The following is a 26,610-nucleotide window of genomic DNA, read 5'->3' on the forward strand; positions in this document are numbered from 1 at the left end:
CTGGTTCTCTCAAAACAAGCAAACAAACAAAAAAGATAAAAAACAAAAACAAAACAAAACAAAACAAAAAACCTAATGCCAAGGTCACACTCTAATCTAGTGAAATTAGAATCTCTGGGGCTTGGGGGAAGTCCCTCAAAAAACTAAACATAGTGGAGTGCCTGGGTGGCTCAGTCAGTTAAGCAACCAACTCAATTTTGGCTCAGGTCATGATCTCACAGTTTGTGAATTCGAGCCCCATGTGCTCTGTGCTGGCTCTGCAATTCTCTGCTCCTCCCCCTCTCACTCTCTGTCTCAAAAATAAATACACATTAAAATAAATTAAACATAGAATTACCATATGATCAAGCAAGTCCACTTCTGGGTATGTCCAAAAGAAGTGAAAGCCAGGGGTTCTAACAGATATTTCATTTCACAACAGCTAAAAGATTGAAACAACCCAAGTGTTTATTAACAGATGGGTAACAAAATCTGGTTTATACACACAATGGAATATTATTCGGCCTTTAAAAAAGAATATTCTGCTACACGCTCCAACATGGATGAACCCAGAGGCCATTACGTGAAGCAAAATAAGCCAATTACAAAAGGACAAATACTGTATGATTCCACTTCTATGAGGATTACTCTTTGATTAGAGTGATCAAATTCATAGAGACAGAAAGTAAAAGCTGGTTACTAGGAGCTAAAGGGAAAAGGTGTTCAATGACAAATATTCAACCAAGTAAATTTTAAAAATCAAATTGGCTTTATTAATTAATTGAGTCATGAATTGGGCAGCAGCTCATCTACCAAATAGAGTGGAGCTCCATCAAGTGGCAGAAAAGGGAAGATTTTTGAAGGTAGAAAAGGAGCATAAAAAAGGAATTTAGCAAACAATCCGTTGTTTAAGGCATGGTCACCCTCCTAAGGGGAACAGAAGGTGCCTATCAGTGAACTTCCTCGAGCTGACTGGTAAATTTCATGTTGGCTAGTTAAAGGTTACATTTCTGGGGTCAGGGTGGGCAGAGAGGGTGAAACTGCAGTTAAATTAAGTATTAAATCTTGGCTTACTGATGTGGGGATCTTAACATAGTGGTTCCATTTGAGGCCTGTAGTTTTCTTTTTAACTGGGAATGGGGAGTTATTTAATGGGTATAGAGTTTCAGTTTGGGAAGATGAAAAAACTCTGAAGATGGATTTGTGATGGTTGTGCAACAATGTGAAGGTGCTTAATGCCACTGAACAGTACAGTTAAAATGATTACAAAGATGGGCGCCTGGGTGGCTCAGTGAGTTAAGTGCCCAACTTCAACTCAGGTCATGATCTCATGGTTCTTGAGTTCGAGCCGCAAAATCATGGTGCTGACAGCTCAGAGCCCGGACCCTGCCTTGAATTCTGTCTCCCTTTCTCTCTGCCCCTCTCCTGTTTGTGCTCTCTCTCTCTCAAAAACAAATAAACATTAAGAAAATGATTACAAAGATAAATTTTATGTTATGACTATTTTATAACACACACTCGCACACACTTCAAATTCTTATCATGGCCCCTGGCTTTTCCTTTAATCTTATTACCTACCAATTCCTTCCCCTCATTCATAGGACTTCAGTGATACTAGCGTCCTTGTGCTGAACCTAGAACACACTAAGCATGCACTCCCTATCTGTTCTACATGGCATGCATTTTCCTGTTTCAGGTTTTTGCTCAAATAGGGCCCAGAAAAAAATCTGGAGTGTGAAAAATAATTTTCCCTCTATTGTTCTGAGCCCTTGGCTGTGAACCCTCCAATAAAAGATTAACAAGACAAAAACAGATTTATTAACATGTATGCCTCATGTATACATGGAGGAACTTAGAAAAAATTAGTAACTCACTGAGGTTGCTTAGAATTCAGGCTTAAATGCCTTCTTAATAAAGGGAAGTGGAGATGTAGGCTTCTCAGGGGAGAATGATTTTTAGGAAAGATGAATGTGTCCTTAGAAAAGTAGATGGGATATGACAGTTTGACAAAATTTGTCTGGAAACCCCAGTGTTGGGGTTTATGACTACTGAGGTTTTGTTTGTTTGTTGTTGTTTTTTTTTTTTTTTTAGAGGATTTGTCTTTAGGCAAATAAAGAAGGCTCAGAGAAAGCTTCTGATCACATTTGCTGTTTTTCAAGTGCCTACAGCTCAGAAATAATCAGAATACTATTTCAGTATACCAAATCAGTATACCAAAGCAGCAAATTTTTAAGTGGCACGTCCTGAATACCTAAGTATTTTCGGGTGGTATATTGTTACCTTCATTACAATGTAAACGTCATGACTACAGAGGCTTCATTTACTGCTGTGAACAAGCCACATAATAGTAAACAGTTGTTCGATGAATGTTTACGTTTTCTATATCATATACACAGTACTTGTATAATTAGGATTTTAATTTCGAAAGACAAAAAACCCTGTATTACTTAAATTCTGCGGTATCAACTCCCAACATCCAAAAGAAAAACATGTGCACAAGAAACATAAAGGCCCTTAAAAGGTTATTAGGGAACACTGGAGGCCTGTGCCCTAGATATGAGCGAGAGATGTTGACTCTTCAGCTCTGGGCCACCTGCACTTACCCACTGTTTCTAAGATACTGTGCCCAAAACAAGAGAGAACCATATCCCCATACCAAGGAGAATCTAACAAAACCAACAGGTTCCGAAGTATCAACTACATGCATTCGGAAAGGCCTACAGACGGGATGACGTGCGGGAAATGTAGTGTCCCTCGAAACTGTGGTGCTTCCTCACTCGCAGCCAAGCGCCCACCTGAGACCTCCAGGGTTGGAGCGCAGCCCGGATCTCTCTGGTCCGCATCTCTATGGTTAGGAAGCCAGAAAACCGGAAGTGGGCCGCCGGTGGGGGAAGGGAGCGAGGGGCGGGACCGCGAGGGGCGGGGCCGCCGCCGCCACCTCCGCTGCGGACGGAGACGAGATGGCGGCCACTGAAGGGGTCGGGGAGGCTGCGCAGGGCAGCGAGTCCGGTCAGCCGGAGCCGCCGCCGCCCCAGCCGCACCCTCCGCCGCCCCAGCAGCAGCAGCAGCAGCAGCAGCAGGAAGAAGCTATGGCGGCTGAGCCCGGAGAAGCGGTGGCGTCCCCTATGGACGACGGGTTCCTGAGCCTGGACTCGCCCACCTATGTCCTGTACAGGTAACGCCCACGGCAGGGCCGCCGCCGCGGAGGCCCTTCCCTCTAAGGCGGGTGCTCGACCGGACCGGCGGTTCCGAGTCGGCTCCTCTGGCCTCTGCGTGTCCGGCCGAAGTTTCCGCCGCTTCCCTGTCCGGCCGGCGGTGGTAGGGGGGCGCGCTCTGTGAGATCGGGGCCCGCCCGCGGCCCTCGCGCTCTTTTCGGGGTTGCTTTTTCCCGGGGTCGACGCTGTCACCTAGAGACCGACGGGAGGCCAGACAGCTGACAGCGTAGAAACTGCAACACACTGGACAGCACTCTTCCCTAGGCTGTTTGGGTGTGATTCTGGAATTTAAGAAATATCCTGCTCTCTTTCGTGCTCCAACAACGCTAGCCTGATAGTAACCTGACTAAAAACCGAAGGGTTTGAGTGCTGTTTAATAGCCGGGCAGGAAATCATGATTTAAATATAAATAAGGCCCGGATTTGCTCACTTTAAAAACAAGGTATAAGGGCTTTCCAGAAGTTTGTTCTGTTAAAGTGGAGAGAGCTAGTGGAAGGACTGGGACATTTTCTTTAAATATTTTAGCGCCTACATTCAGACAGACACCGAGTTTAGGCTCCAAGACTGAAAAGGTATTTGTTCTTAAGCCCAGTAATACGTCGCCTCGTTCATAATACACGAGGTGTGGAGTAGGCGGTGTTGGGTACTCTGCAACTTTCTTGCTTTTTCTCCCCAGCCTCTTCCCTGTCAGTTCTTTGCTTTCTGGTAATGCCAGTTCCCCAGCTGCAATGGAACTTGCAAAGACAGTTAATTGAGAAATCCTTGCGACTTACTTTTCTTTGGTCTTATTTTTTTCTTATGTAGTTCTAGATAAACCCATTAGATAGCTTAATTGCCTGGTTTTATGAATGAGCGAAAGTCACTATCCAGATTTTGTTATTGGAGTTCATGTTTTACTCACTTAATTTGGCTGTGGTAGCCCCATAATCCTCACACCTCCTCTCCGAATTGTAAAATATTCAGCTGCTTCTCTTGGCTGTGTCTGATTATTCAGTGACTAAATGACAGCCTTACCTTTCTCGTGCCACTCCCCCAGGCTCTAAGTCTCACTTCACAACCTCAGGAGTGTGTGGATACCACAGAATCTTTGCTGCCAGTAGCTGATCAGTGTAGCGATGTAGAAGATGGGTGAAAGGAAAAGAATTTAAGTAAAAGAGTGGTTAAGACAAGTTTGGGCAGTTTGTACAGAACTATGTATAGACACCCCTGAGTGCAGCTATAATGTTATTTTAGCATTGGTAATGAGAAGTAGCCTTCAATGAGTGCTTACTGTATGCATTACTTACTATATATATTGATATGTATGTAATATATTTACTAGCCATGTGCTTACTGTTAAACACTTTGAAGTGCTTGACATGTTATCTCACTTAATCCTCCAGACTCCCTCCTAAGGTTGGTTAGTAATAGCATCTCCATTTTATCAGTGAAGAAACTGAGGCCCAGAGAGATTAAGTAACTTTCTCAGGGTCACACAGCTGGTAAGGGGTAGAGCCTACATTCTAACTCAGACAATTGTCAGACTCCAGAGCCTGCTCTCTAAAGAACAGCTGGGCCTCGCAGTTTACAGAAAACTGATAGTGTTTACTTTGATTTTTAAATGTTAGTTCCTGGCAAATTGTTACTCAAATTTTATAAATGCTGATTAACTGCAAAAAGTCTGATTAGACCAATGAATTAAGTTGATTTCTAATGTTAAACTATTGTGTACCTACTGCAAAAAACATATTTTTCCACTCATTATATAAAAACTTTAAGTTTGAGAACTATTGCTTAATTAATTAATTGACAGATTATTCATGTTTTCTTTATGTTACTTTAAAACTTGTTCATGAAGAATCTAACCACAATTACATTAAAGTAGTTATGTTACTATTAATTTAAGTGTAATTTTTGCTGTTTTTTAAAACACCAGAGTTCTTCTTTCTTCTTATGTGTTTGAATATAGTCACTGAAAAATATATGTATTTCAGGGACAGAGCAGAATGGGCTGATATAGATCCGGTGCCGCAGAATGATGGCCCCAATCCAGTGGTCCAGATCATTTATAGTGAAAAATGTAAGTTTACTTTTTATTAGGAAAAAGTCTATAAGTCAGACTTAGTAGCAAAGTTGAAATTGACAACTGTATGGCTAGGTAGGTGACAGATTTTTGTCTAATAAAGATTTAAAAGACTGAAGCTAATACTCTTTTTTTATAATTCATTTTCATGGTTAAAACTTTCATTTTGTCCAAAGAATGGACATGTCCTAAGTATAAGTAATGAATGCTACGTCATAATACTTAGTAGCTACAATATGATTATGCTTTTTCATTTACTGTGTAATTTGCACACACACAAGATACAGCATAAATGAGTTACTTGCTGTTTTATGTAGAATAAACAGGTTGCTGAAACTTGCACATTTTGAAATGTATTTCAGCAGTGAAGTGTTAGGTTCAGTTAGAATACATTTACTGACATTAAAATGAGTGGATTATTTTCTTTGACAAAGTATCATTCTTTCATAATGAATGTGAATGAAAATGCTTTGTAAATTGAAGGTCATGCAAATGTTAATTGTTAGTTGTTCTTCTAAGAAAGGGTAGATGAATAAAATGGAATGCTAGTTTTGTATTTTTGTGTGTGTGTATAATTCTGATTTAAATTAGTTGTGGGGGCCCTGTAATCCTCAAACCTCTTCTGTGTGTATATAAATGTACATGTTTTGGTTAAATGTCTGTTATCCAAGATCATTCCTTTTTTAGGAAAAGCATTTATTTTATTTTTCTGATTATGAAGTAATGCTAAGAAATGTTTGAAAAGCAAGAATAATGGTCTGAGGGTTTGACCTATCAAATATGAAAATGTACTACTAAAAATAACATGTGAAACTGGTGCAGAAATAAATAGATTGGGTAAGAAATCTAAAAATAGATGAGCATAGATGGGAACTTAATATTTGATATAAAGAACATCTTATACCTGTGTGAAAAGATGGATTAATCAGATTGGTTTTGCAGCAGTTGTCTGTGCACTTGGATAGAAGCAAAATATATCCTTGTCTCATGTCTTATGTGAAAAAAATTACAGATGAATTAAAGTTCTAAAACAAGACTAAACATACTAGGATCAAACAAGAGAATAATCTTTCCTTCTTTTGGCTAAGAAGGTATTATTAGTCAGGATGTAAAACTCAGAATTGAGGAAAAGATCAGAAGATGTAACTGCATAAAAATGCAAAACTTTCACACGATGAAGAGAGATGATATGAAGATAGAATTCATGAGAAGAAATAGAAATATCTGTGAAGAAATGTTAACCTCACTAGTGATCAGAGAAGTGAAAACCACAAGTTTTTCAGATTCATGAGGTAACTAACAAAGATGTTGGAGAAAGAAACTGATACAGTCAGACATTTCTCCTTGGGTTAAAAATAATTTAATACGACCTTTTTTGCAGGCTGAAAAAAATTAACATTTCAAATTCTTACATATATCAAGATTAGAAACCACAAAGGAAAAGATGGAGAAATATGACCTGTCAATAAAAAATTGATAGGTATATATATGTCAAGATTTAAAATTTGAACTACAGAAGACACCATGAGCAAGTTACTTTTTTTTTTAAATTTTTTTCTTAATGTTTTATTTATTTCTGAGAGAGAGAGAGTGAGCAAGGGAGGGTCAGAGAAAGAGGGAGACACAGAACCCGAAACAGACTCCAGGTTCTGAGCCAGCCTGATGACAGGGCTCGAACTCACGAACTGTGAGATCATGGCCTGAGCCAAAGTCGGATGCTTAACTGACTGAGCCACCCAGGCGCCCCACCGTGAGCAAGTTAAAAGGGAAGCAGTAGTATGGGAAAAGATACACCATATGAAACAGGATTGATATTCAGAACTTTGTAAGGAATTCTTTTTAAAAAACTTAAGGAAATAGGCAACCTAATAAAATAGACAAAGGGTATATGAACTGGTAGCTTACAGAAGAAAAAATTCCACTGGCTTTTATTTTATTTATTTATTTTTTAAATAATTTTTATTTATTTCTAGGAGAGAGAGAGAGAGAGAGACAGCGTGAGCAGGGGAGGGTCAGAGAGAGAGGGAGATACAGATTCTGAAATAGGCTCCAGGCTCTGAGCTGGCAGTCAGCACAGAGCCCGATGCGGGGCTTGAACCCACGAACTGCGAGATCATGACCTAAGCGAAAGTCGGACACTTAACCAACTAAGCCACCCAGGCGCCCCTCCACTGGCTTTTAAAGAGGGGGAAAAGTCCATTATCATTAGGAATGAAAGATACACAAAATAAAATGGGAATGTTATTTTCCAAACATGCATTAAAAGGCAAAAAAACGAAAACTATCTTACGATATCAAGTATAAGGACATGTGAATGCATGCATATATTTCAGGTGATAATTTTCATGTTTAGCCATTTTGGGGTTTGGTTTATCTAGTAAAACTGGAAAATACTCATATAATAACCTGAAATATTGCTTCTAATGATACTTTCTGAGTACACCCTGGCATATAACATCAGAAGGTGTACTAGGAGGTTAAGAATATAAACTTCAGAGACAGACCAACTAGTTTAAAAAAAAATTTTTTTTTTTTTTGAGAGAGGGCACAAGTGAGTGAGGGTGGAGAGAGAGAGAAACCCACAAGGGGCAGAGGTGGGGGGTGGGGAAAGAGAGAAATAGAGCTCACCAGAGGCTCATGTTCACCCGAGCCAGGGCTCATGTGCAGGAAGCCAGGGTCATGCTCACCAGAAGTGGGACTTGAGCTCTCTAACCATGAGATCATGACCTGAACCAAAGTTAGATGCTTAACCCACTGAGCAATCCAGGCACCCGAACTGACTTAAATTCTAACTTCACCCATTTTACTGGCTCTGTAACTGTGGACAAATTATTTAACCTCTCTTTACCATTATTTCCTCCAGGTAAAATGAGGAGAATAATAAGTATAGTTAATCCTTGAATAACAGAGGAGTGCTGACTACCCCCCTCAGTTGAAAATCCACATATAACTTTGAACTCCCCTAAAGTTTAACTAATAGCCTACTGTTGCTGGCAGTCTTACTGTAATAACATGGTTGATTAACATATTTTGTATGTTAAGTGTATTATATACTGTATTCTTACAATAGAGTATGCTAGAGAAAAAAGTATTAAGAAAATGGTAGAGAGGGGCGCCTGGGTGGCTCAGTCTGTAGAGCATGTGACTATTGATATAGGGGTCATGAGTTCAAGCCTCACTTGGGGGGTCGTAAAAAAAAGAATTCATAAGAGAAAATACAGTACTATATTTATAGAAAAAATCTGCATATTAGTGGACCTGTGTGGTCCTGACCCATGTTGTTCAAGGGCCAGTACTGTATGGAGTGAGTAGAACCGTGTCTGGCTCAGAGTAGGTACTATATGGGTTAACTATTTAAATTTGTAACATTTTTTGAAAAAGCACGATCTTGGAAGCCATTTATCTGTGTTTTGGAAAGGGGATAAACAAAATGTATCATTGTCATACAGTTGAGTACTAGATAACCAAAACAGGATCTAGGTCTTTTATAACATGGACAGATCTCAGAAACAATGTTGGGTGAAAAAAGACAAGTAAGATTTAGAAGCTCTGGGTAAAACATTTTAAATGTGTGATTTTTATTTATTTATTTACTTTAATGTTTGTTTACTTTTGAGATAGTGCCAGTGGGAGTGGGGCAGAGAGAGGGTGACAGAGGATCCAAAGTGGCTCTGTGCCGACAGCAGCAAGCCTGTTGTGGGGCCCAAACTCACAAACCATGAGAGCATTACCTAAGCCAAAATCAGACGCTCAACCACCTGACCCACCCAGGTGCCTCTTAAATGTGTAATTTTTAGTTAAAAGTATACTTCAATATTGAAAACTATTGGGGGCACCTGAGTGGCTCAGTCGGTTGAGCGTCTGACTTCGCTTCAGGTCATGATCTCACGGTTCGTGGGTTCGAGCCCCACGTTGGGCTCTGTGCTGACAGCTCAGAGCCTGGAGGCTGCTTCAGATTCTGTGTCTCCCTCTCTCTCTGACCCTCCCCTGCTCGCGCTGTCTCTCTCTGACTCTCAAAATCAAATAAAAAGCATTTAAAAAAATTTTTAAAAAAGAAAGCTATGGGGGAAAAATCTAATAAATATGAATTCTACTTATATAACCTCAGATACATTTATGAGTTATCAATTTGATATATACAGTTCTAAGGGTGAATATTCTATTTCCACTTGTAGAATTCTGTTCTGCTCTCTCTATATATAACACATTCATATGTAAATTATGCCATGTCCTTTGTATGGAATGAATAGTGGACAAAGTGTTGTAGATGTGTATATTTTGGCATGGAAGAATATATCATTGAGGGGGAAAATGGCAAAATGAAAAACAGTGTGAATAATAATATACCAATTTCATTAAAAATAAGGAGGTCATATTGCTGGCTCAGTATGTAGAGCATGTGACTTGATGTTGGGGTCATGAGTTCAAGACCTTTGTTGGGCATAAAGATTACTTAATTAAAAAGAAATAAATATTTTAAAAAACCACAACAAAACTATGTTTATATGCTTAGAAGAATATCTGGTAACAACCAGTATCCTTGATAGAAATCCAGTGCGTTGGGGGATGGGCATGGAGGAAGGCACTTGTGGGGATGAGCACTGGGTGTTATGTGGAAACTAATGTGACAATAAACTATTTGTAAAAAAAAAAAAAGAAATCCAGTGCGTTGGAGAGTGGCATTGGAGTGGCGGAAACTTCATTTACTTTGATATTGTTTACAATGTTTGCATGGGATATATATTTCCTTTTAGTTAAAAATGTTTTTTAAAGTAATACATGCTCATTGTAGAAAATTTTGAGGATGTTAAAATGAAGAGTCTCATCATCAAGAAATAACCACTGTTAAATTGCCTGGGTGGCGGGGCGCCTGGGTGGCTTAGTCGGTTAAGCGTCCGACTTTCACTTAGGTCATGATCTTGCAGTTGGTGGGTTCGAGCCCCGCGTCGGGCTCTGTGCTGACTGCCAGCTCAGAGCCTGGAGCCTGTTTCAGAGTCTGTGTCTCCCTCTCTCTCTGACCCTCCCCTGCTCACGCTGTCTCTCTCTCTCTCTCTCTCTCTCTCCTAGAAATAAATAAAAAAAGAAAACATTAAAAAAAAAATTTTTTTTTAAATAAAAAAAAAAAATTGCCTGGGTGGCTCAGTTGGTTAGGTGTCTGACTTTAGCTCAGGTCACGGTTTCACATCTCGTGGATTTGAGCCCTGTGTTAGGCTCTATGCTGACACCTCAGAGCCTGGAGCCTGCTTTGGATTCTGTGCCTCCCTCTATCTCTCTCTCTCTCTTGGCCCCTCCCCCGCTCACACTCTGTCACTCTTGCTGTCAAAAATAGTAAACATTAAAAAAAAAAAGAACCACTGTTCGGGCACCTGGGTGGCTCAGTCAGTTAAGCATCCAACTCTTGATTTCGACTCAGGTCATTCATGATCTCACGGTTTGTGAGTTCAAGCCCTGTATCAGGCTCTGCACTGGTGGAGCAGACCCTGCTTGGGATTTTCTCTCTCAAAATAAGTGAATAAACTTAAAAAAAAAAAAAAAAGGCAACAACAGTGTTACCTCAACAAAGTAGCTTTAGCGGGAACATACTTCAACATAGTAAAGACCATATATGAAAAACCCATAGTTAATATCATCCTCAGTGGGGAAAAACTGAGAGCTTTTCTGTATGGTCAAGAACAAAACAGAGGCACCTGGGTGGCTCAGTTGGTTAAGCGTCCGACTTTGGCTCAGGTCATGATCTCATGGTTCGTGGGTTCGAGCCCCACATCAGGCTCTGTGCTGACAGCCAGCTCAGAGCCTGGAGCCTGCTTCAGATTCTGTGTCTCTCTCTTTCTCTCTCTTTCTCTGACCCGACCCTCCCCTGCTCACACTCTCTCTCTCTCTCAGAAATAAATAAAACATTAAAAAAATTAACAACAAAACGAAATAGGGATGTCCACTCTTGGCACCACTTTTTTTCATCATGGTACTGGAAGTCCTGCCACAGCAGTCAGTCAATAAAAAGAAAATAAAAGGCATTCGAATTGGCAGGGAAGAAGTAAAACTTTCAGTATTTGTGGATGACATGATACTATATATAGAAAACCTGACAGACCATCAGATAACTGTTAGAACTGATGATAAACAAATTCAGCAAAGTCACAGATACAAAATCAACATACAGAGATCTGTTGCATTATAATACACCAGTGATGAAGCTGCAGAAAGAGAAATTAAGGGATCAGTCCCATTTACAATTGCACCAAAAACAGTAAGATACGTAAGAGTAGACCTAACCAAAGAGGTGAAAGACCTGTACTATGAAAACTATAGAACACTGATGAAAGAAATTGAAGATGACACAAAGAAATGGAAAGACATTCAATGGATTGGAGGAACAAATACTGTTAAAATGTCTGTTCTGCCCAAATACCCAAAACAATCTACACATTTAATGCAATCCCTATCAAAATGCCAACAGCATTTTTCACAGAGCTAAAATAATCCTAAATTGTTTACGGAACCACAAAAGACGCCAAATAGCCAAAGCAATCTTGAAAAAGAAAAGCAGACCTGGAGGCATCACAATTGTGGACTTCAAGTTCTGTTTTACAAAGCTGTAATAATCAAAATAGTATGCTACTGGCACAAAAATAGACACACAGATTGGTGCACCTGTGTGGCTCAGTCAGTTAAGTGTCCAACTCTTAATCTCAACTCAGGTCTTGATTTTAGGGTCATGAGTTTAATCTTTGCGTTGGGCTCTGTGCTGGGCATGAAGCCTACTTAAAAAAAAAAAAAAAAAGACACACATCAATGGAACAGAATAGAAAACCCAGAAACAAACCCACAATTATATGGTCAATTAATCTTCAACAAAGCAGGAAAGAATATCCAATGGGAAAAAAACTCTCTTCAACAGATGGTGGGAAAACTGGACAGCTACATGCAAAAGAATGAAACTGGACTACTTTCTTACACCCTTCACAAAAATAAATTCAGAATGAATTGTGAGACCTGAAACCATAGTAATCCTAGAACACAGGCGATAACTTCTTTGACATCAGCCGTAGCAACTTGGTTTTATTTTTATTATTTTTTAATGTTTATTTTTGAGAGAGAGGGGAAGTGGGGTAGGGGAGGAGAGAGAGGGAGACACAGAATCCAAAGCAGGCTCCAGGCTCCAGGCTCCAAGCTGTTAGCACAGAGTCTGATGTGGGGCTCGAACTCACGAGCTGTGAGATCATAACCCGAGCCAAAGTTGGATGCTTAACTGACTGAGCCACCCAGGTGCCCCTAGCAACTTGTTTTTAGATGTATCTTCCGATGGAAGGGAAACGAAGGCAAAAATAAACACTGGGACTTCATCAAAATACAAAACTTCTGCACAGTGAAGGAAACAGTAAAATTAAAAGGTAACCTATGGTATGGGAGAAGGTATTTGCAAATGACATGTCTGATAAATGGTTGGTATCCAAAATGTATAAATAACTAAACCAAAAAAGTGAATAATTTATTAAAAAATGGACAGAAGACATGAATAGAGATTTTTCCAAAGAAGACAAACAAATGGCCAACAGACACATGAAAAGACGTTCAGTATCACTTATTAGGAAAGTGCAAATCAAAACTACAATGAGATATCTCACACTGGTTAGAATGGCTAAAATTAACAACACAAGAAACAACAGGTGTTGGCGAGGATTGGGAAGCAAGGGGAACCCTCTTGCACTGTTAGTGGAAATGCAAACTAGTACAAATACTCTGGAAAACAGCATGGAGATTCCTCAGAAAGTTAAAAATAGAGCTACTCTACAATCCAGTGCTCACACTACTAGGTATTTATCCAAAGAGTACAAAAATACTAATCATAGGGATACATGCACCCTGATGTGTATTGCAGCATTATCTACAATAGCCAAATTGTGAAAGCAGCACAAGTGCCCATCACATGATGAATGGATAAAGAAGATATGGTAAAGGGACTCCTGGATAGTTCAGTTGGTTAAGCGTCCGACTGGCTTAGGTCGTGATTTCATGGTTCAGGAGTTCGAGCCCCACATTGGGCTTTGTGCTGACAGTTTGGACCCTGTTTTGAATTCTCTTTCTCCTCTCTCTGCCCCTCCCCTACTCCTTCCTTCTTGAAAATAAACATTAAAAGCGAATAAATTTTTAAAATGTGGTAAATACACACAACGGAATATTACTGAGTCACATTTGGAATGACAGGGATGGAGCTAGGGAGTATTATACTAAGCAGACTAAGTCAGAGAAAGATACCATGTGATTTCAGTCATAATTAGAATTTAAGAAACAAAAGAGCAAAGGAAAAAAAGAGAAGCAAACCAAGAAACAGACCCTTAACTGTGGAGAACAAACTGACGGTTACCAGAGGGGAGATGGGTAAAAAGATAGGTTAAATAGGTGATGGGGATTTAGGAGTGCACTCGTGATGAGCAGTAGCTGATGTCTGGAAGTATTGAGTCACCACATTGTACACCTGAAATTAATATTGCACTATGTGTTAACTAACTAGAATTTAAAAACCTAAAAAAAAAAAAAAAAAGAATGTTCTTGCTGATGCAGTAAAAGAGCAGTAAAAGTTACCAGTTTAAAAAAGAAGTGGGGGTTGCCTGGGTGGTTCAGTTGGTTAAGTATCCGACTTCAGCTCAAGTCATGATCTTGAGGTTCATGAGTTTAAGCCCCACATTGGGCTCTCTGCTGTCATCAGAAAGCCCACTTTGGATCTTTTGTCCCTCCCCTCCCTGCCCCACCTGTGCGTGCTCATGCTCTCTCTCTCTGAAAAACAGACATTAAAAAAAAAAGAACCACCATTAGTATTTGGTAAATAGCCTTCTACTCATCTGTGAATGTTTCCACAAAGTTGGTTTCATATTGCATATATGTGCATGTGTGTATGTTTTACATGTATAGATATGTGTGTACATAAAATAATGTATATATATGTTGTATATAGAATTAATAGGTTATAAGTGTTTTGTTATAATTTGAAAATTATTTGGGAGCTTGGTTCTTAGTGTATATTTCATAGTTATTTGCCATTTATGTTTCTAGATTTTTCTGGTATGATTTAAAGTCAGCTTTTTAAGGATAGTGTTTAGAAGTAGATAACCTTTTTATGTCTCAGAACTTTTTCAATATTTATTTTGAGAGAGAGCACAATTAGGGAAGGGCCAGAGAGAGGAAGAAGAGAGAATCCCAAGCAGGGTCCATGCCAGCCACCAGTGCAGAGCCCGAGGCAGCTGTTGAACCCATGTGAACTGTGAGATCTGACCTGAGCCGAAATCAAGAGTTGAATGCTTAACCAACTCAGCCACCCAGGCACCCCATGTCTCAGAATTTATAAAGAGCTGTAATTGTGTAATATATGTGTATTTTTAATATTTAATATTTATTTAAAAAATTTTAGTGTTTATTTTTGAGACCGAGACAGAGGACCAGTGGGGGAGGGGCAGGGAGAGAGAGACACACACACACACAATACAAACCAGGCTCCAGGCTCTGAGCTGTCAGCACAGAGCCCGATGCAGGGCTTGAACCCATGAACCACAAGATCATGATATGAGCCGAAGTTGGACACTTAACTGACTGAGCCACCCAGGTGCCCCTATTTTTTATTTTGAGAGAGAGACAGAGTGTGAGCAGGGAAGGGGCAGAGAGAGGGAGACACAGAGTCTGAAGCAGGCTCCAGGCTCTGAGCTGTCAGCACAGAGCCTGACGTGGGGCTTGAACTCATGGACCGTGAGATCATGACCTGAGCTGAAGTTGGATGGTTAACCAACTGAGCTACCCAGGTGCCACAGAGCTGTAATTGTTCATGTTCTCCTCTGATAATTTCACTTTTGGGGTTTAGTCTAAGGAAACGTGCACATATGCATTATGTATGTAACTTTAAAAAATCTTTAATGAAAAGTCATTGGAAGCTTAAAACAGTGATTTTTGTAAAACACAATTGAAAACAGTCCGCATTACCAGTATTAACAGACTGGTTTGGCAAACTAGGACATATTGATATGGTTTTCATACATATCTGTTAAAAGTTTTTGAATTGCCAGTAGTTGGAAAATTGTACACAATTAAGGAAAATAGCAAAGCATGTCCACATACATTTTTAATTGTGGGAAAAGGAAGTATTTAGCAGTGTTTACTACACTTTCTTTTTAATGTGTTTCGGGCTATAATCTTTTCTGTGCCTTAGCACGGACTGTGTTATGAGGGCATTTCAGCTGCACTGTCTACTGGTTCATTTTGATTGGTGGCCTGGGCTTTGGCATCAGACTAGATTTGTTTAACTTCTGGCTGCAAGGTACGCTGACCCCACTGTGAACTTGTTGACCTCTCTGAGCCTCAGTTTCTCATTGTGGAAAATGGGAATATAACAGGTTAATATTTGCCAAAGTCTAAGCTTTTACTTCAGTTAAAAGAGATTGGCAAAGATGAGAAGTTTTGATATATATCAGTGAGGATATGGAAAAAAAATAGGTTATTCATATATTCTTGGAGGGATATATGTATTGGTCAGATCTTTTTTTAGAGCTTAATTTGGCAGTACCTGTCAGCACCAACAGTGCACATCACCTTGACGCAGTAATTCTACTTGTAGGAATTTATCTTACAGATGTTCTGAATTTGCACATGTGCACGAAAGCATCCAGTGATACTCAGGACAGCAAAAGAATGAAATATTCATTTATAGGGGATGAGTTAAATAGAATTTGAGTACCAGACAGTGAAATGCTCTGCAGCATTGGGAAAATAGGGTAAACTTCGTAATAGAATATTATGTCTTCCCATCCCTGTTCCTCAACATATTCATAAATAAGCATATGCTTTTAATGAAATGGGTAGCATGCTGCTCCACACCGCCCTGTTTCTCTTAACAGTCCTGGCAGTTTTTCCATCTCTCTTTGTCCCAGAGCAGCCTCCTTACTAATGACTGCATAGTACGTCATTGTATGGCTGTGCCATCATGGACTTAGCTCATTGTTTACTAATGGAGAGACTATTTGTTTCCAATTTTCATTTCTTTTTTTTTTATTTAAATTTAGCAATGGGGGGTTATAAACCAACTTTAGTAAGTTCTCATTAACCCATTACTGTCAGACCACCCTTTTAAATATTTCCTATGTAATCAAATACTCCAGTAAATTTCCTTGGATGTGTTGGGTGTATATGGGAGTATATTTGTAAGAAAACTTCCTAGAACTAGAAATATTGGGTCAATGAGTATGTAAATTTTATACTATCTTTAGTAATATGTGAATGAAAAAAGCAAGGCCCAGAACATAGAGAGTGATGTGATCTCATTTTTTTTATTTTTTTAAAGATTTTCTTTTTTTGGGGCGCCTGGGTGGCTTAGTCGGTTAAGTGTCTGACTTTCGCTTAGGTCATGATCTCACGGTTCGTGAGTTCGGGCCCCGCGTCGGGCTCTGTGCTGACTGCCAGCTCAGAGCCTGAGCCTGTTTCAGTCTGTGACTCCCTCTCTCCCTGACCCTCCCCTGCTCTTGCTGTCTCTCTCTCTCTCTCCTAGAAATAAATAAAAACCTTAAAAAAAAAAAAAGATTTTCTTTTTTTATTTTTAAAGATTTTTTAAAATGTTTTATTTATTTCTGATGGAGAGAGAGACACACACACAGCATGAGCAGGGGAGGGTCAGAGAGGGAGACAGAATCTGAAGCAGGCTCGAGGCTCTGAGCTAGCTGTCAGCACAGAGCCCGACACAGGCTCGAACCCAGGAATTGTGAGATCATGACCTGAGCTGAAGTCGGAGGCTTAACTGACTGAGCCACCCAGGTGCCCCAGTTTTTTTAAAGATTTTATTTTCAGGTAATCTCTGTACCCAACATGGAGCTTGAATTTACAACCCCAAGATCAAGAGAGCTAGGCAGGTCCCCTGCTCTGATCATTTGTGTCAGAAACTTAAGAGGATGGATTTAGAACATTTATTTGTAGATCCATAGAATGTATTTGGAAGGATACAGTAGAATCAGTTAACAGTGGGTTGCTTCTGTGGAGAAGGACTGGGAATTAAGTCAAATGGAAATTACTGGGGTTTTTTTTGTTTTTTTAATGTTTTGTTTATTTCTAGGAGAGAGAGAGAGAGACAGCGTGAGCAGGGGAGGGTCAGAGAGAGAGGGAGTCACAGACTGAAACAGGCTCCAGGCTCTGAGCTGGCAGTCAGCACAGAGCCCGATGCGGGGCTCGAACCCACGAACTGCGAGATCATGACCTAAGCGAAAGTCGGACGCTTAACCGACTAAGCCACCCAGGTGCCCCAAGTCAAATGGAAATTAAGTGTGAACTTTTTTGTACTGTTCGAATTTTCTACTGTTGTGTACACTGCTTTTTCAGTTATAAAACTGACAAAAGGTGAGAAAAACAATAACAATATATTTGAATATATGCACTTTAATTTTACTTTAACACGTTAGGTTTTTTTGAGATTTGGAGTCTGGCATTAACCCCCGTGTATACACATGAGCAGGAGGCACACATATATTCCGGCTATGACACTAAAGCAGTCTCAGGGTGGCACTCACAGAGTCATTTGACTTTCTTTTGTTTATTGTTATAAATGATACACATGCACTATCATTCTTCCTAAGATAGAAGAGCATTTTGTATTACAGTGCTAAGTTTAAACAAGAAGATAGTCCTAATGCAGTGGTGTGCTCTCTCCCCAGTTAGAGATGTTTATGATTACTTCCGGGCTGTTCTCCAGCGTGATGAAAGAAGTGAACGAGCTTTTAAACTAACCAGAGATGCTATTGAGTTAAATGCAGCCAATTATACAGTGTGGTAAGTAATCCTCATCATTAATATTTCCCATGTAAATGTCTCATATTTTAGTTCAAATGACTTTTTTCCTTAACTAAACTTTAGTTGTTATCAAAATAATAATTCACACTCTGAGTTTAAAAGTCAGAGACTGAAAGGGGCGCCTGGGTGGCTTAGTCGGTTAAGCGTCCGTCTTTCGCTTAGGTCATGATCTCGCATTCGTGGGTTCGAGCCCCGCGTTGGGCTCTGTGCTGACCGCCAGCTCAGAGCCTGGAGCCTGTTTCAGTCTGTGACTCCCTCTCTCTCTGACCCTCCCCTGCTCACGCTGTCTCTCTCTCTCTCCTAAAAATAAATAAAACATTAAAAAAAAAATTAAAAAAAAAAGTCAGAGACTGAAAGAAAAATGACATCCTCTACCCCCTTCCTTCTTACTACGAGGGTCTCACTCCCCAGAGGCTAGAACTCCTAGCTGTTTTTTCTTAAGATAACCTGTATATTCTAAATATGCTGACCCACATTTTATAGTATTTCATAGTATATTCCTTTTAACAGATTGCTTTCTTTTTGTTTAGTTTCATTTTCTTTGTGCCAGTAAGTAATTTGTCTCCCGTGTGTTCTGATATATGTAAAATGTCTCCTTTTTGCTGAACACAACAGGTAATCCTGTTTTGCTTCTTCACCAGCTCGGGCACTGGACATCTAGTCTCCAGCTCTTTCATGCGTTCATGATCCCATTTCCAGAACTGGCCTCTTTCTCTTTATTGACTTACTCTCATTTATTGACCACTTTCTTAAATAGAAGCTAACTTATAAAAGGATGTGTGGGAAAACATTTTTGAGATTTTGTACATTGAAAAGTGTCTTTTAAAGAGGCTCTTCTCAATGTATTTGTAGGATTCTGGATTAGAAATATTTTCCTTCAAAATTTTAAAATTGGTTTTCTATTTCCTTTAGCCTCTATTGAGATGACTCCTTTTACTTCGCATTTAAACCTTTTTAGTATGTCCAGGCAATTTTTTTTATGTTCTTTTGATAATTCTTTCTCTCTTTCCTCTGTTTTTTCTTTCTGGAATGTGTCTTTTTTTAGTTGCTTATTGTTATTAATTGTACACATGCACTTTTTTATTGCTTTTTCTTTTTATTTCTTTGTCTTTTCATTTACAGTTGTGATATTTCTTCAATGTTATCTTCTTTTTTTTTTTTTTAATGTTTTTATTTATTTCTGAGAGAGAGAGTCAGCATGAGCAGGGGAGGGTCAGAGAGAGGGAGGCACAGAATCTGAAGCAGGCTTCAGGCTCTGAGCTGGCTATCAGCACAGAGCCCGATGTGGGGCTTGAACCCATGAACCGTGAGATCATGACCTGAGCCAAAGTCAGGCACTTAACCAACTGAGCCACCCAGGCCCCTTCAATGTTATCTTCTGATTTGTATCTGTGATAAAAAATTTCTTAATGTCCAAAAGCTCTTTTTTGTTCTCTGAATATTTTTTTTAATAGCATCTTGTCTTTTCATTGATGTGTTACATATTTTCATTTTTCTGTGTTTGTTTTGGTCTCTTTCTTTCATGTAAATATTTTTCTCAAATCCTTGACTTGCCTTTCAAACTTATAATGGAGGCAGGACAAATCCTGATTGGAAGCTCTGTGTGTGGCAGGACTTGTCAACAGGCGGGCTTCACTGTGAGGTTAGTGAGTGGAGATGTGGCTGTTCTGTGTGAAATCTTCAGATGTCAGCAGTTCTCCAGCTTTTCTTGTGGCTAATTTGTTCCTCCAGAGAAGAGTTGTCTGGTTACAGCCTCAGGAGTGTGTGTTTGGGACTGCTGCAGTTCTGGGGCTCAGGCAGGGGAAGAGGGGTTGGGATGGGGGTTCTCAGATGTTTTAGTATATCAACATTTTACATTTCCTGGTCTCCAGTCCTTTTCCTCACCCTGTATTCCTCTGTGTCTGGTATTCCTTTCTGCTTCAGATTTTTCCAGAGAAATAAAGCCACTTATGTCTTGCCAGTTTTAAAAAACGAAACAAAACATGGTTTCTTCTTCTGTATATCTCCTTTGCCTTCACACAAAACCCTTCACTTCTGACATTTCTAGTCAGCAGATGGCTGTGGGTTTTTCCCCTACCAGGCAGTTTTCTCTGATACCAGCTGTGTGTCCTACAATTTAACTTAGTTCTGACATTGTCTACCTGAAATTGTATAAACACCTGAGATTGAGACAGCGTCAGATCCCCCAGGTTAAGGGCTCAGTCCCACAAGACTGCCCCCTATTTCAGATGCTTGTTGCAAGTCCAGTTGTCACCTGTGCTTCTAACTGATTGGCTGTAAATCAGAGATTCCCATGACCCCTTCTTCAGGCTCAATTAATTTGCTAGAGTGGCTCATAGAAGTCTGGAAAACAGTTACTTATGTTTACCAGCATATTAAAGGATGTGATAAAAGGATACAGATGAACAGATACATAGGGCAAGCTCTGCGGGGTCCTGAGCTCAGGATCTTTTGTCTGTGTGGAGGGTATGTCTTCTCCCAGAACACGAATGTGTTCAGCCGCCTAGAAGCTCTCCAGATCCCGTAGTACTGGGATTGTATAGACGTTCCCTCATGTGAGCATGATCAGTTAACTCTGTTTCTAGCCCTTCTTCCCTATCTAGACAGTGGGAGGTGGGGCTGATAATTCCACCATTTGGTCTTCCTGGTGACCAGGAGCCACCTAAGGAGCCCACCAGAGTTGCCTCAATAGAATGCTTCTAGTACACTTATTGTTTAGGAATTTCTAAATGTTCATGAACTATGTGCCAGGAAGCAGGGGCAGAAACACATATGTTTTCTGTTTATCTCATACCAAGTCAGTAGATGTCATCGCTTCTCTGCTCAGGGTTGGGGGAGAGGTCTTGGCTGCTAAGGGCTATTTCTAGATTTTATACTGTTTCCCATCCCCTCCTTGATTCCTGCTTTTGGGAATACCTAACACCTCTGATTTCTGAACCTTTCTTCCTCTGTTGACAGGTTTTTATCACTTTCTGTTTTTCAAAGTTAAAACTTGTCTCTCAGCTTACCATTTTCCATAATTTTAACCTTTCCCAGTTGCTGTGGTATCCCCTTGTCCCTAATTCTCTTTGTCCTTGTGGATTTATACTGTTTTCATTCCTTTGCTATCATTTTATGGGGTTTTATTAGGGTGGGAGGATAAATTTATTTATTTAATCCACCATGTTGCACTGGAATTCTTAGTATGATATTCCATCATTTTATGCACTTTCTTTTAAGAAATTCCTGACCATACATAACACAAAGTAACTTAAAAATCTCCTCTCGCACTGTCTCTCTCTCTCTCTCCTAGAAATAAAAAAAAAAAAAAAAAAAAAATCTCCTAAGTTTATTTGCTGTTTTTTTTAAAGGCAGTACGTCTGATAACTTTACCCTTGTAAACCAAACTGCTTATTTCCATGTTTTATGAAGCCTAATTTTCTTTAATAATAACAGAGAAATACTGTTATATCTCCTATTTAGCATTTCATGTTAAAAGATAACTTTCAAAGCAGTTGTTTGTCTTTTAGTATATATTGAGTTGGAAATTTTAAAGTAAAAATAGAGCAGAGCTAATAATCATGTTTTTAGAGAAAAGTTTGTTTTTAATGATATGATTCTACCTATGAAAAAATTAAAGAGAAACGTGTTTCATTTATAAGTAGGCTATTTTGTGGTGGTTCTAAAAATAAAATATTTGATATTGTTTGTTACGGAATTAATTATATGAATCTAAACCTAAACAAATGTGCTCTATCATGTAGGGAACTATTATAGGTATAGAGATGTCTTTGATTTTCCTGTAATAGAACATGGTAACCAGTGTTAACCGAAAATAATCATTAGTTGGTTGTCTTTTTCTCCTCTCTTACATTTGTTACCTTTCACTGTTTTTACTTCAAAATGTCGATTCTTCCAGTCACCAGGTAGCTGTAGGGGTGGGGACAACCTCGTTCAGTTACATTGCTAAATACTGGTTACATGGAATACCTCCCAAACAACGAAGCGTGTCTAACCGTGTTGTTAAAGCTTTATCTGATTCTATGACTAGGCAGTTTATGTGGAGTAATGAGACAGTGCTTAATGTTTGCTACAGGCATTTTCGGAGAGTTCTCTTAAAGTCACTTCAAAAGGATCTACATGAGGAGATGAACTACATCACTGCAATAATTGAAGAACAGCCCAAAAACTATCAAGTTTGGTAAGATGAAAATAGGAAGGAAATACATCACTATGCTAATATTACCGCCCAGTGAGTGATGAGATTATAGGGAATTGATTGTTTCTTTATAATTTTAGTACTTCCATTGGAGCTAATGTTACCTGTGTCGTGGGGTTTTTACGAGGATTAAATGAGATAATTTTATGTTTAGTGCTTAAAGTGGTACCTAATGTCTAGTTAACAGTTGTGTGTACTGCTATTATTTAAAATTTTGACATTAGCATATGATACTGCTGGGAAATTTTTGAGTAAAGAATGTGAAAAAATGTTTTCTATCCTTTGTGTTATAAAACGACTTTACTGGTATTTTGATCTTTCATTCATTTGTTTTCTCAAAAAATTTTTATTGATGCTGGGCATACAAAGGTTAACCACACAGTCTAACAAGGGAAGCCCATAATACAGCCAGTTATTTTACAGTGCTGTGTGAAAACCACAGTAATATTTTACAGAGTATATTTGTTGTAGAAACTAAGCCCTGAGTCAGCATAGACAGAACTATAGGGATTATCATGGGTGAGGGGAACAGAGCACAATGAAAGAAAAGAGATGTTACGGAGCGGGAGGACAGAGAACAAATAGGAAAGAGCTAGAGTTTGAACAGGACCTGGCATATGGTGAGCACCCCTGAGTTGAACCACTGTGGCTGCTGTTGTGGAGATGGAGCAGGAGGTAGTGGTGCAGGTTCAACTCCACATGCTGAAGGACTGAATTCTTTTTCCTTTCTTTTCTTTTAGAGATTCTTTTCTTTTTTAATGTTTATTTATTTATTTTTGAAAGAGAGAGTGGGAGCAGAGCAGAGGAAGGGCAGAGGGAGAGGGAGAGAATCCAAAGCAGGCTCTGGAAGTTTGATGAGGGGCCTGAACTCACAAACTGCAAGATCATGACTTGAGCCAAAGTCAGATGCTTAACTGACTGAGCCACCCAGACGCCCCAGGTCCCAATTCTTAAGTTTTTCCTAAATTACAGAAGTAGCAGGAATCTAGAAACATAAATTCCTAGTGTTCACTATATTGGAATTTTTCTGAAATAAATTTAAAAGCCTTTCCCTCTTGGATCTTCCTCTTAGTAGTATCTTGCCTTCTTAATATTCTGTAAGATGAATTTTTATTTATTTTTTAAGTTATTTTTAAAAAATATTTATTTTGAGAGAGAGAATGTGAGTTGGGGAGGAGAGAGAAAGAGAGAAAAATCCCAAGCAGTCTTAGTGCTTCCAGTACAGAACTGGATGCAAGGTTCAAACCATGAAGTGTGAGATCATGACCTGAGCCAAAATCGAGTCAGATGTTCAGCTGACTGAGTAACCTGGGCACCCTTAAAAGATGGTTTTTAAAATTTTCCATGCATGCAAATGGGTCATTTGTTAAGCATTAAATCAAATCTTTCCACTTTTCCCCATCACTCCTACTCACTTTTATATTTTTGTTATTTATTTATTTTTTTGGAGAGAATGTAAGCAGGGGAGAGTGGTAAAGGGAAAGAGAGAATCCCAAGCAGGAGCCATGCTCACCACGGAGCCCAATATGGGGCTCAATCCCAGACCCTGGGATCATGGCCTGAGCTGAAATCAAGAGTCTGATGCTTAACTAGCTGAGCCACCCAGGGTCCCAGCCCCCCTACTCACTGTCAGTGTATTGAATACTAATGGAGTTTTTTTAAAAAACAGCTTTATTGAGATATAACTCACATATTATACTATTTACCAATTTATTTACTTAATAAGTTCTACACTGAATGCCAGTCTTGAAATCATGACCCCAAGATCAGGAGTCTCATGGTTTACCAACTAAGCCAGCCAGGCACCCCTACTATTTACCCATTTAAAGTGTACAGTTCAGGGCACCTGGGTGGCTCAGTCGGGTAGGTGTCTGACTTCTGCTCAGATCATGATCTCACAGTTTGTGAGTTCAAATCCAGCATCGGGTTCTCTGCTAATAGCAGAAAGCACGATTCAGATCCCTCTCTCTCTGCCCCTCTCCCACTTGTGCTCTGTCTATCTCAAAATAAATAAACTTAAAAAAATAAATAGGGGCTTCTGGGTGGCTCATTCGTGTTCGACTCTTGGTTTGAGCCCGGGTCATTATTTCATGGTTCGTGAGTTTGAGCTCCACATCCAGCTCAGTGCTGACAGTATGGAGCCTGTTTAGAATTCTCCTTCCTTCCCTCTCTCCCTCCCTCCCTCCCTCCCTCTCTCTCTCTCTCTCTCTCTCTCTGCCCTTCTTGCACTCTTTCTTTCTCAAAAATAAACTTTAAAAAGAAGTGTACAGATCACTGGTTTTAGTGTAGTTACAAATAATATACAACCATCACCACAATGACTTTTAGAACATTTTCACTAATATTTTTATAAATATTTTATTTTTATTTAAAAATTTTTTTAAATGTTAAATGTTTTAAATGTTAAATTTCTGAGAGAGAGAGAGAGACAGGGTGAGCAAGGGAGGGTCAGAGAGAGAGGGAGACACAGAATCTGAAGCAGGCTTCAGGCTCTGAGCTAGCTGTCAGCACAGAGCCCCGTGCAGGGCTCAAACCCATGAGCTGTGAGACCATGACCTGAGCCTAAGACGGACGCTTAACTGACTGAGCCACCCAGGCGCCCCGTAAATATTTTAGCTAAAAAAAAAAAAGAGAGAATCCAACCGAAAATCTAAGCATTCTCCTATCACACAAATAACTCTTGACAAACTTGCAGCTTGTCATAGCTACTTGCCAGAGTAGAAGTGAATTCAATTCTGCCCACGATCTGGTGGAATGAGCAGTTGCTTGTATGGTGATGCTGTAGACTTCAGAAGAACTGAGAGCCTGTTTATAACCAGAGGAACTTCTATACTTGATTAAGTAGTATCACATTTCCTCTAGTCTCATTATGCCATCTGGGAATGTTTCAGAATTCTTTGACAGGATTTTCTCATTGTCAAAACATTACTGGACTTCCAGATTTAGCTTGAAATAAACCTTCTTTAAACCCTGAGTATCTGATTTCATTTTACACACAAATCACTCTTTTCTGTTTCTCAGCTCTTACTGACTGTTTTGTAACTTTTCCCTCTTAGTGTTTATTCTTTCTTAACCTTTTCTCTCCAGTAGAATCTTGAGAATTAGAGGTGAATATCTGTTTTTTGAGTGTCCCTCCACATTGCCTAATACAATACATGCAGTTGATACCTTAATTCTTGGATACGTTAACACAAAACCTCTTTCTTTTCTGGGCCTTAGGCATCATAGGCGAGTATTAGTGGAATGGCTCAAAGATCCATCTCAGGAGCTTGAGTTTATTGCTGATATTCTCAATCAGGATGCAAAGAATTATCATGCCTGGCAACATCGACAGTGGGTTATTCAGGTATTGCCTTTCTTGTTACAGTGTTTTTCAGATTATGTTTTAACTTAATTAAATAATTAAAATTACTGTTGAAGGTAAGTATACTCCTGAACTAAAACACACGTATAGATCATTACACACAATTATAATAACTAAGAACTATTAAGATAGTTAACTAAAACCTGACATCCTTCATGTTGACTCTTTTTATAATCTTTCAAGATACGTTGATAAGTAGCTTCATTTTAAAGAGGAATAATAGTAACTTTTGTAATTTTTAGATCAAATTTGTATCACATTTTATATTTGCTAGCAAGTTGAATAGAAAATGTAGTTGTAATTTTTTAATGTAGCTGCATTATTTTAATTAACAGGGACATTGTACCTACTGGGGAGTTTGCACACATACACTTTGGAATATGATGTTACAGTAATAGTATTTTATTTCTGCCCACTTGTTAAAATTTTATGCTAAATCTTGAATAGAAGAGAATAGTTAAAACTCCTACTCTGGGCATTTATTTATTCTAGCAAACAATTCTAGTGTTGTTTCCTGTGAATTTTTTCCAGTAATTGCTACTTTGAGTGTTATTCACTTTACCAAGAGCATTTCACAATTTTTTTTCTTAAAAATTTAAACGTTTCTAAATTTGATTAAAGGGATACATTTTCTAAAGATATTGGTATTTTAATTTTATATGAAATTCTACCTTTTTGCCATTATCAAATAAGAGGTGTAATTCCATTGGATTTTTCATAGTTATCCCCAGTTTTTGCCACGTTTGTAAATTTTGACCATTTCATTTCTTTTTAAAAGTATCTTTATTGTTTCTCTTCTCCCTGTGATCATTTTTATTAAAACAGTTCCATAATGTAAAAATGTATATTTAAATCCAGTTTTGTATATTTCTCCACATGTATTTTAATGTAGTTTTATCATATATGAGCATTTTTAATATTCCCTTTTACTTAATATTATATATTCATATCAAAACCATTAAATTAATATACTCAA

General features: G+C 39.0%; 1 protein-coding gene across 1 annotated transcript in view; it reads left to right on the forward strand.

The window, feature by feature from the left end:
- Positions 1 to 2,909: 2,909 nt before the first annotated feature.
- Positions 2,910 to 26,610, forward strand: part of FNTA (farnesyltransferase, CAAX box, alpha) — a 36,170-nt gene continuing 12,469 nt past the window's right edge. Inside the window, exons 1-5 of the mRNA XM_039235642.1 lie at positions 2,910 to 3,154; positions 5,168 to 5,253; positions 17,937 to 18,051; positions 22,148 to 22,252; positions 25,490 to 25,616. Of these exons, the coding sequence (XP_039091573.1) occupies positions 2,940 to 3,154; positions 5,168 to 5,253; positions 17,937 to 18,051; positions 22,148 to 22,252; positions 25,490 to 25,616 (648 nt within the window). The 5' untranslated portion in view covers positions 2,910 to 2,939. The remainder of the gene's footprint in view (positions 3,155 to 5,167; positions 5,254 to 17,936; positions 18,052 to 22,147; positions 22,253 to 25,489; positions 25,617 to 26,610) is intronic.

This window comes from Hyaena hyaena, unplaced genomic scaffold (assembly GCF_003009895.1).
Source record: "Hyaena hyaena isolate Hyena2069 unplaced genomic scaffold, ASM300989v1 scaffold_100, whole genome shotgun sequence".
Taxonomy (NCBI): Eukaryota; Metazoa; Chordata; class Mammalia; order Carnivora; family Hyaenidae; genus Hyaena; species Hyaena hyaena.